Source organism: Gymnodraco acuticeps, unplaced genomic scaffold (genome assembly GCF_902827175.1).
Source record: "Gymnodraco acuticeps unplaced genomic scaffold, fGymAcu1.1, whole genome shotgun sequence".
In the NCBI taxonomy this organism is placed as follows: Eukaryota; Metazoa; Chordata; class Actinopteri; order Perciformes; family Bathydraconidae; genus Gymnodraco; species Gymnodraco acuticeps.
In genome coordinates, this window is record NW_022992275.1 from 593,065 (window position 1) to 604,329 (window position 11,265).

At 40.4% G+C, this 11,265-nt stretch overlaps 1 protein-coding gene across 1 annotated transcript; it reads left to right on the forward strand.

Moving 5' to 3' along the window:
• Positions 1–310: 310 nt before the first annotated feature.
• On the forward strand, positions 311–9,773 carry hnrnpa0a (heterogeneous nuclear ribonucleoprotein A0a). Its single transcript, XM_034207323.1, has 3 exons — positions 311–1,314; positions 2,907–3,012; positions 8,119–9,773. The coding sequence occupies exons 1-3, from the start codon at positions 378–380 to the stop codon at positions 9,098–9,100; spliced, it is 2,025 nt and encodes a 674-aa protein (XP_034063214.1). The 5' UTR covers positions 311–377; the 3' UTR covers positions 9,101–9,773.
• The last annotated feature ends 1,492 nt before the right edge of the window (positions 9,774–11,265 follow it).

Here is an 11,265-nt window from a genome sequence, read left to right on the forward strand (position 1 = left end):
TAATACATCATCAAATTACAAAGTTGAATGGATCCATTTTGAAAACAAGCGTGCGGCAACGACTGTGTGCACGTCATAAGGCTCAAACGTAGTGTCTTTTTATTGTGTGTAGTATTTCATAAATATATATTTTCTTACTTTTATATTTCAATGTGCTTTGGTATGGTGGTTTAGAGGTTTTAGACATAGTCTTCTTTTATTTTTTAAACATAACAGCTGCGGTCTTTGTTCCCCCCAAAGAAAGAGACTTGAACCGGAAGAGGTGTTGCGAGCTGACGTCACACGACGTCCTGTATAAATACAGCTGCGTTCTTCTCTCGGCATCATCTCGAGTCAGTGCACAGTTTTCCGTAATTCAGCAAGCCGTGAATCCAACGATGACTGACCAGCTTTGCAAACTTTTTGTCGGAGGTCTCAACGTTGACACCGACGACGATGGTCTTCGCAAACACTTCGAGCAGTACGGTTCCCTCACCGACTGCGTGGTAGTGGTGAACAAGCAGCTGCAGCGCTCCCGTTGTTTCGGCTTTGTGACCTACTCGACACCGGAGGAGGCCGACGCAGCAATGGCGGCAAGGCCTCACACAGTGGACGGCAGTGGCGTGGAGGTGAAGAGGGCCGTGGCGAGAGAAGACGCGAACAAACCAGAGGCCCTCGCCAAGGTTAAGAAAATCTTCGTCGGTGGATTGAAAGACGACATCGAGGAGGAACACCTGACCGAGCATTTCTCCCAGTACGGTGAAATCGAGAAGGCCGAAGTCATTTCGGAGAAGGAGACGGGGAAGAAGAGAGGCTTCGGCTTTGTTTACTTCAACGACCACGATGCCGCAGACAAAGCAGTGGTGGTGAAATTCCACACCATCAATGGACACAAGGTTGAGGTGAAGAAAGCCCTGACCAAGCAGGAGATGCAGGCGTCCGGCAGGAGCGGGATGCAGCCGAGGGGCAGAGGGGGCCGAGGCATGCGGGGAAATCAAAATGGCTACGGCGCCAGAGACTACAGCGGAAACTACAACTACGGAAATGGCGGAGGCTATGGCGGCGGCGGAGGATACGGAGGGGGCGGCTATGGTGGTGGGCCATATGGGGGTGGTGGTGGTTATGGAGAACAGGCTGGCGGCTACGGAGGTGGAAACGGCTACAACGAGTTCGGCAGCGGGTATGGTCAGCATTCTTCCGGCTACGGGCCCATGAAAGGGCCACCTTTCGGCGGGCAGCAGAGGAGCGCGGCTCCCTACACCAGAGGCGGCGGAGGAGGAGGAGGAGGGGGAGGCGGCGGTGGATACCCACGAGGGGGCTACGGAGGCGGCGGATACTAATCCAACCACCCCATCCACTGCCATCAATTACCTCCAGGATTTGGACACCAAAATAAAATTCGTGAAATGCCGTGAATCCAACAATGGCACACGGACACAGAGACCCCATAATCACCAGACCTCCCAACCCCCAACAGGTAGGAAGGTCACTTCCCAGAAAACCTGATAATAACGAGCAGCTGTTGCCGTTCAACTAGGACATGTTAATGAAGAATAAACATACAGCGATCCCTTTTTTTATTATGTACCCACGCTAATGCGTGTAGTTGTCGTTTAGAGTTGAATATTATTTTTTATTTGCGATATTCGTTGTTTTGCAAATTCCGATGTAGGATTGTTTTCCTGATTATCCTTATATTTGCATTTTTAAAGCAATTCGATTTATGTTTTGTGGAGTTCACTTTTCAATGTACGAGGATGAGAAAGCATGTCTTGTGGTTCTGGATTTCATAGTTTGTCATACTGAAAATTACATCCAACTTGTATGAATATATTACTTTGGCCATTCAGCAAAAGGCGGGAACGTGATACTGCAGGATCCAGTTTTTGTTTCCTCCCACTGTACTCAAACTCTCCTCACAAATAGTCATAGTTTCAGTCTAAATATTGTTCATTTTTCATTTACCTGTAGCAATATCTAATGTATATTGTATACTTTCATGTCTGGAGAACAAAACCTACTGTTAAAAAAACTTTGGTATGCTTATGTATGTTCATTTTAAATAAAACGTTATACCACTTAGCTTAGTTTACTTTACTTATTATTTAACCAGGCTTCCTAAAGTTTATTTACAGGTTGTTAAAGGAACATCATCTTGATCCTTTAGTTACATGGCATCTACTGTAACAGTTTTTCCCCTTACTCTCAGGTGGGTAAATGGTTAAAGAATATGTAGTCTACCCACAGCCAATGCATGTAGGCTCTGTAGGGTTTGACCTTTTTTTTTTTACATTAAATTATGTGTTTGTTTTTTTTAGACCTTGCTAATGACTCTTATTTTTTACATTTTCCTTTTACACATTTGACTACATATCAATTTGTGGACATGAGGGCTCTGATATTGAATAACTATTCCTACTTCCTATTAGGTGTTCTTACTCGTATTCCAGTATGCTTTCCCAGCCATATAGCCGTAGCAGTTTGTTTGTAGGCTACATCAGGACCCTGTTGATTACCTGGGGTCGATTGTGATAGGAGTCTGAAATATCTCTTTAGGATATCCACATCCAGCAAACTAGGTATGTAAATCAACCTGTCTTCACTCTGTGTTGGTCAACCATGTATGGAATATCAACTATAAGATGGCTCACAAGTGTGCCATTATTTAAAATCCTATTGAACAACTTAAGTTACAATTTATACACCTCAATGCGTCTTCATATAGCTAATCTTGTATTGAAAAAAAAATGGGGGGGGGGGGGTGTGGGGTTACTTCATTTGGTCTTAAATTATCTTTAAGTGGGTGGAAGGGGACCCAAATGTTGTTCCACCATTAAAATAGACAACGGAACAAGTACATTGGTGTCTCTTCCAGAAAACTCTGCAAAGCCCAGTATCTCACTCTCTTTCTCTCCCATCTTCTCCAGGTTGCTACGGTAACCTGGGCATGAGGCGTCACCCCGAAAAACACTTGGGGTGTGTGTCTCCCCGCCGACGGGCAACTGGAGAGCGCTTGTGCCCTTTCCCCCTCAGGTGATGTCAGTTTTCACAAAGGATTCCTCAATGTGGTCTAAATGCATAGGAGTCTGACCATGGGTTTTATTCTGAACGGCTTTATTGACTATTTGGTGCATTATGTTTTGGAGACATTTGATACCACAGTGCCCCGGTGCAGTGTAAGCGTTATTTCCCAACATCGAGCAAATGCTATTTTATTACAGATTTTAATCTCTTTTTTTAGTATGTGAATATTTTATGTGCTGCAATAAATAAGTTTCAAAAAATATATTTATCTTTTCTCTATTCATTATGACTTCTCAGATTTATTTTAGGACTGCTTACACAAGAGTTAATGCTGACCAGGAAGAGACCATTTGCACTTGGGTACTGTGGATTTCAAAAATAAAACTTTTATTGATTAATAGTTTGTGTTGTGTTTTCAATAAGTTAAAAGTTGTTATTTTTACATCTGGTACAAATTAAGTGTCATTGTGCCAAAATTCCAATATAACAAAACGAGAGAGCTTGAAAATGAGGTGATCAAAAGCCACATGCGTGAACAGCCCCACGTGTTTCTTGCGTAATCAGGAAGTAGAGGCCATGACCTGCAAGCTACGGGGCGTATATTTTACAAGAACTTCCAGTTTGGGCTGTTATTGGACAACTATCATAAACTGGGTTATGTTAGGCTCATTGCTCAACCTCATTAGGGTTCAGTTTTGTCAAATTGATGTTAAACATGTACCCTTTCTGAAGGTCTAGTGCCTGAAGTGGTTCGAGCAGTGAAGAATGAAAATGATAGCAGTTAATCTTAATCTGATATTAATACTGTACGGTTCTGTTCAGAGGATTGTGAATGTTCCTTAATTGCAATGCACTTCAGCGTTTGAAGACAATTTTTGTTATGGTTGGTAATGCGTGAGAGTTTGAAATGGTTTTATCTGAATTTTACTGGAAAGATACATATTTGAAGTGCCCTCACACATGAAGACAGAAATTAGACTTTGGAAAATAAGCTCAAGTAACCATAAGAGCTCAACAATAATCTCTTGATGAACAAACAATACATCTGACAAAGTCTTTGATTTACCTCCAACAGCTGAAGGTGGAACATTAAACTGGCAGTTTAAGATTTAGCTGGATGAACGTAATCGAACAATTAATGTAATTAACATAAGAGGTAATTACAGACGTAATTCCTCAGTCAACATTGGAGGAAAGGGTCTTGTCTGATGTACTGTGGCGATTCAGGGAGTCTAGTGTCACCATAACTTGTTGCTTTAAATGCGTGATTAATCCTATGTTATAGTGGGAATGTACATTTTACTTTTGTTCTTTTATAGGATAATGGTGGTTAAGGATTTCTGATCATCCCATAGGAGAGGAACCATCTGTTATATCAGCCGTGCTTTTTATGATTCTACAATAAATTATATATTTGTATACACCACTTGTTATGTTACTTATTTACATCCAGGATAGTTTGGTTGCATGTCCCTGCGTGATCCCAGCCAACCAACAAGGTTCAAAATCAGCAGACGAGGCCAACAATCTGGTTGGTCGTTATACTCACTTACATTCAGACAGGATTTGGATTACCTATTCAATGCTGAACATGTTCGGTGCTGGTATAAGTGACACACTTCACAGTTCTGGCTTTTTGACTGACAAAGGATTTATAAAGATACTTTTTGTGTGTCAGATCCATGTTAGGGCTGTCCAAGAATCTGGCCATGTTATGAATAGTGATACAGGGGGTTTATTTTAAAAAAATAACTTTCATCGTAAATGCTTTTTTTAGATCAACAAGAACAATGGGATCAGTGTTTATCACAGTCTATAAATCTGATTTCAGATAAGAACTTTTTATTGTGCAAACACCTTGGGTAAAGCTATAAAACTGAGTGGCTATGTCACATGCAACTTTATAGACAAATAAACGAATAAGAAGTGCAAAAGTGTTTTTTGAGAATCAAAACAATATCACAAATCAAAGGTATCAATTACACTTTTTCATTAACATCGTAATTTAATGCGTACTGGTTTTTTAACAGCAGCTTTAATATGCATATTTCCACAAATATTTTTTTGCTATTTCAAATGATTTTTCATGTTAATAAACACCAGAACTTGGTCACCAAGTGGCATTGTGTGTACCCTTAAGGTCCAACCCATTTATTTAGGGGTAATTACAAGCAAAAGTAGAGTAAACCCTGCATTTGTTTTTATCCATGTTACCAGTTTGCCCCATTGGCTCACCTGAAGGTCAGTGGAGTAGTGTGTCATCATTGGCAGGATTGGGTATCAAGTGTATTTGCACAGGACAAACATAACTTATACGAACTTCACCGTTTGCAAGCTATGCAAGCCGCCTTTGAGGCACAACACAGGACACAAATGACCCGTATAATGTTGTTTCTTTGCTATATTTTTGGAGATCAATATATTGAATCATTTTGTATACCTAGTCTTCATTCAATATCTTGTCATAAATCATTATATATGCATTCTCCCTTTCTTAATTTATGAACAAAAATATTTATAGTGTTACCACATCAAGTTCACACATGGGTCGAAAATGACGTGATAAAAATGTAAAAAATACTTTTGGTTTCTTCTTCGCACTGTTGTCCTCCACTGTCATCATGCATGGTGCTCGAGAGGACAACAGCCTAACCCACCTTTGGCACAGCTCATGTTGCCACTGAATCTAAATTCTGAGTTATGCATATCCCTCGATTTGGAGGGTCAAGTAATGTTCATATATTATGTACAGTTATCTTTCACAACATATCAAAGATGTTCTTAGGTCAAATGAGACGTAAGTTAATCAAATCACCGTGAGGCATGTGAGTGTTGTCCACCGTAAACATAAATAAATACAAAAGTATTGTTATAGTACGTCTTTTAATTATGTTATCACACTTGGCATACATGGTTCATTTTTGACCAATGTGTAAACCTGATGTAGAAATACAAAACTATTTCAGTTCATAAATTAAAGAAAGGGAGAATGAAAATAATGATTTTTTGTAATCAAAGACAAGATATTTAATGAATACTTTGAATATTAATGACCAATTATATAGGTTTTAAAAGATATAGCAAAGAAACACTCAGCATGCAATAAATAACCTACTAATAGGAACATAATACGGGTCATTTTGGACCCAGGTTGTGCTTTAGATGGAGGGTAGTGAGACATACATTATTGTTATTCAAAAAGTAAGAAAGGAAATGTAAAAATAACACTGATTAATTCCTGGAATTCTGAATGATTGAAATTATTTATTGCAAAGATATTTACAATTCAAACTCACTTTCGACCCATGTTGTGTATCAAAGGGTTAAAACCCCCTCTTCAGAGCCTATAAGAAGTCAATCTACACAGAGTGCCTTGTATGTTCGGATAGTTCAATTTAGTAATCATTTACATCAAAGATAAGAAACTGAGCATAGCTGTAATCAGAGGTGGGAAGTAACTTCGTACATGTACTCAACTACTGTACTTAAGTGCAACTTTGAGATACTTGTACTTAAAATGTCCATTTTATGCTACGTTGTACATCTACTTCACTAAAAGCACACTAAATTGTGTAGTTTTACTCCACTACATTTATTTAATATCTTTAGTTACTTTGCGGATTTTGATTAATGATGTGAAATATAGAACACTTAAAAGACACACCTGGAGTACATTCACAAGCTACTCAGCAGCATACAAAGGAATCTAAAACTAGCCGCACCTTTACCTGCTTTGATAACACTTTCATTAATCAATAATCATTATTATCATATTCTGAAATGCGCCAATCGGCATAGTGAGTTTATTTTGGTACTTTAAGTACTAATACTTTTTAACTTTTACTTGAGAAACATTTTGAATGCAGGACCTTTACTTGTAACAGAGTATTCCTCCTACACTGGTACTTCTACGTTTACTCAAGCACAAGTTCTGAGTACTCCTCCCACCTCTGGCTCTCATTTTTGAATACATTTGAAACAAATAAGATAAAATCATATGGGTTTTTTAAAAGGTGGAAGTTATGTGGCAAAAACTGCAGGGAGAGCTTTTACAGCTATTGCTGAAAACAGGCTTGTTGCAGCATGTATTCAAATTATTTTAAACTACTTTGAAGAAACACTTCATTTACTTTTTCCAGCAGCCTGGGGGGAGGGGGTTGAGTAGTTTCACTCTCTGTAAAAAGACTGACTTCAGCTATCCTAAACTGTACACCAAGGCAAAAAATAACCCAAGTGGGTCAGCGCTAAAAACAACTTTTATGTGTTATTTTGATCAGTGTGTTGTTGATCCCTTTATTATATTTTACTGTTGGATCTAGACCAGTGTGACCGGTTCCCCCTGTAGGATAAATAATAAGTGGCAAGAGGAAGTTCCGTGAGGGCACTGTGAACATTTCCATTGCCCTTCCCTCCTCCGAGCTCTTTCTGAGGTGTCTTCCATTTCCCCCCCTGTCAAGGTTAAGGCTTGATTGTTCCTAATTAAGGTACAGAGAATGTTGTATTAAACTGTACAAGCTGTAAATTCCCTTGAGGTAAAGGTGTGATATCAAACTATTTAAATAAGATATGCTTGCCTTCTCAAAACTAATTTAACTGTTGGTCGAAAAGGAAATTACAGCATTTCACTAGCTACAATTCTGAGATGTCAAGCATTGATAAGTTAACTTTACTTAACCCATATATACTAGAAATGTTGTTTGGATACGCTTCAAATTGCATTGAATTATTAATGAATTTGTGAAATTATTACATTGTTTCTCATTTGTAAGTAAGATGGTTATTTAAAGAATGATAAAACGCATGATCGTTATATCAATGCTATGTAGGGTGTTTCTTTCTTAATTTGTAAATTAGATTAAATAATAGGGAAACATCTTTATTAATGTGCTTTCCAGCTGTAGACAATGAATTACCACAAAGGTTGAAATCCCCGCTTCCTTCTCTCCCCAGCAATTCAAACCTAAGACTTCCCACACCACCTGAAGGCAGCATCGACGCGTTGGGCCCTGCCAGCCAATGAGAGCGGTGATTTGTTCGAGATGACCAATCAGCGACGGATACGTCTTACGGAGGCGAGTGAGTCAGGCGGCCCGCCCTTACGTTGTTTCATTGAAGAAGAAGAAGAGGGACGGTCTTTCACAACACCATCCTTACAAGAAATTCAGTCATGACGGCTAAACTTTGCAAGCTTTTTGTCGGTGGACTGAATGTGGAGACCACGGAGGATGGGGTCCGCACGTATTTCGAGCAATTCGGCGCGTTGACTGACTGCGTCGTGGTGATGAACCCGCAGATCGGCCGGTCCCGCTGCTTCGGCTTCATCACCTACTCGACACCGGAGGAGGCCGACGCAGCAATGGCGGCTAAGCCACATGTCGTCGAAGGCCATGAGGTGGATTTGAAAAGAGCCATAGCCCGAGAGGATGCAAACAACCCAGATATCCTCGCCAACGTGAAGAAGATTTTCGTCGGCGGTGTGAAAGACCACATCGAGGCGGACCACCTCACCGAGTACTTCTCGCAGTTCGGCGTGGTGGAGAAGGCCGAGATCATATCCGACAAGCAGACCGGCAGGAAGCGGGGATTCGGCTTTGTCTACTTCGACGACACCGACTCCGCCACTAAAGCGGTGCTGACCAAGTTCCACACCATCAGCGGAAACAAGGTGGAGGTGAAGAAAGCTCTCACCAAGCAGGAAATGTCCACAGGGAGCCGCGGGAGAGGCCGAGGCCGGGGGATGCAGCCCTATGGCGGTGGAAGAGGTGGAGGCTACGAAGGCGGCGGCTACGGCAGCAACTACGAAGGAAGCTACGGCGGTGGCGGCTATGGTGGCGGTTACAACGGAGGTGGCGGTGGAGGATATGGAGGGTATGGTGGAGGATACGAGGAGGCAGGGTACGACCAGCAGCAGATGGGGGGTGGGTACAGCAATGGTGACTTTGGGGATGGCTATGGACAGCAGCACTCAAGTTATGGTGCAGTGAAGGCGGTCAACTATTCCTACAGGAGCGCGGCTCCGTACACCAGAGGCACCGGCGGAGGAGGCTACGGCCGGGGGGCAGGAGGAGGTGGTGGTGGTGGATACGCCGGCTATTAAAGCCCCCCACAAGTTTTGTGATCATGGGGAAATTTCAGATTACAGCGAACTTGAATTTACATGCACACACACACACACACACACACACACACACACACAGACACACACACTGGGTGAGGGGGTCTTGTTGAGATCCTTTAAGCGAGCAGTACCCATCACCCCCCACAGGAATGAATGACACTGTCCTCTGGATCCCCCCACCCGGACCCCATCTGTCCCTCTTATTCCACACATAATGGACTTTACTACTAAGAATTGTGAATTGTTGAACTGTACTTTTTGTTATGTTTTTGGGGAAAGACTTGATTTGAAACATTTGTAAAGCCGTATTCAATGTCAGTCACTGCTTCTCAACTCATAATTGAGTTTGTGTGTCTTGCAAACCAGCCACACGTGTGTTATTTTTGCATCATGAACTCAGGGTTTTAGGTAATGTTGAAGGCAGTGTCTGCAGCATGGGGGACTCCATTGCTTGGGTTTTTTTTTATCTTAAACACTCGTGACAAAGTATTTTTGGGAGAAATGTCACGGATTGTTTGTTGTGTATAAATTACTTTTTTCCACCCGTCCCATTACAGGCTTTTGCTTAGATTAAAACTGTTTTGAAATCCATGTGTTCAGTTCACCCTGTTTGATTCTGCTTTTATTAAAGTTTTTAATGTTTTGAAACTCATTTACTCTTGCAGTCTTAATTGTGTGGGTTACTAATAATCAATGTAATGTAATAATCAATCTACCTTGTAGCACTGTATAGGCTTAACTTACATAAAATATGCTTTTGTAAAGTTAGAAATGATTTCACACGGTGTCCACCAGGAGGCCGTATTGCCTGTAAAGCCATGCATTTTCAAATCATCGGCCATTTTATACCGGCTGCATCACTTGGAAGCATAGTGTGCTGCACTTGAACTGATGTGGTCCTCTGGTGGCAGATTTTGTATTTTATTTCATGGATTTGCACAGTAACATTTTTCATAAAAGTAACATAACCGTAATCCCATTAAATGCCCTTTCAAATATACATATTTTTTATAAATATTTTCACAATGGGATAATTTTAACATGTAAAACTGAAAAGGTTGTTTTTTTTCTTACCATGTTTCAGTAAAGTTGAAAACCATCAAACGGGGAACTCCTATATCCTACTTTTTATATGTCATCCATTAGATTAGTTATGGTCTTTTACTTTCTAACTGCAATTCATGAATTAAATCAGGAGCTGTCATGCTTAGTGGCAGAGTAAACGTAAAGGTTAACATCTTCCTGCAAACAATAATAATCCTTTTGATAATGCACAAAATGGGTGGTGCATAAAGACTGAATGCTTCTCCATGTTACATTTTGAGTAGCTCTGACGGTAAGTGCTCCTGCAGACGGCCTGAGAGATCTGGTAATTCACTGTGAAGCACAATGCTTTTTCTAACCAACAATATTTTGTATTTGCTACATAGGACACCAATAGATTATTGTGTGTTATGTGAACACAATATAAAGCCTCTCTTCAAGACATTAGATGATCTAATAATGCCAGCTGAAATTGATATTGCATCAGTGTTGCGCATTTCCACCACAAATTACCTAAAATCATTGAATGAATCCAATTGAGTGCAATGAATATTTGTCTTTTCAGGGATCCATGGGATCTGAAGCTTATTGTTGTCCAGCTGGTAATTCAGCCTTGTCAGTGATAGTCACAACGTCTTCTATTTAAATAAACAGACATATCAAACCGCTAAGGGCAAGGACAGATAAAGATGTATGGGGACAGACACAACTGTTATGTGCACATGTGAAAAATAGGTTGATATAATTATATCAAAAGCACCAGTGACTTGCAACATAACTAAGATGTCAATATAAGTAAATTGTTTCTGCAATCTGTGAACAGTAAAAAATAGTTGAAAAAAGACTTAATGGGTCGATATGATTGCGTGTGTTCAGTTACAGCATCATTGTATGTTTTGTTTGGGATCGGACTGTTTGTAGAGGTTTAAAGAAATAATTAGGATTGAGGAATGTCGTTTTTTTATTTTACTTTTTTGTTTGTTGACCAAATCGATTACTTTAGAAACGAATACGCCAAATACTTGTTTTTACTACAGTCCCCCTTTTATTTGGAAGCTTTATATAAATGGAGGACAAAAAGTGAGCGAATCTTTTTTCCT

Excerpts from the sequence above, each read along its gene's own strand:
- hnrnpa0a (XM_034207323.1), top strand. The coding sequence starts at position 378 with ATGACTGACCAGCTTTGCAAACTTTTTGTCGGAGGTCTCAACGTTGAC. Across the intron at positions 1,315-2,906 it reads GGGCTACGGAGGCGGCGGAT|GTTGCTACGGTAACCTGGGC; the intron begins ACTAATCCAACC and ends CATCTTCTCCAG. Across the intron at positions 3,013-8,118 it reads TTGTGCCCTTTCCCCCTCAG|AAGAAGAAGAGGGACGGTCT; the intron begins GTGATGTCAGTT and ends GTTTCATTGAAG.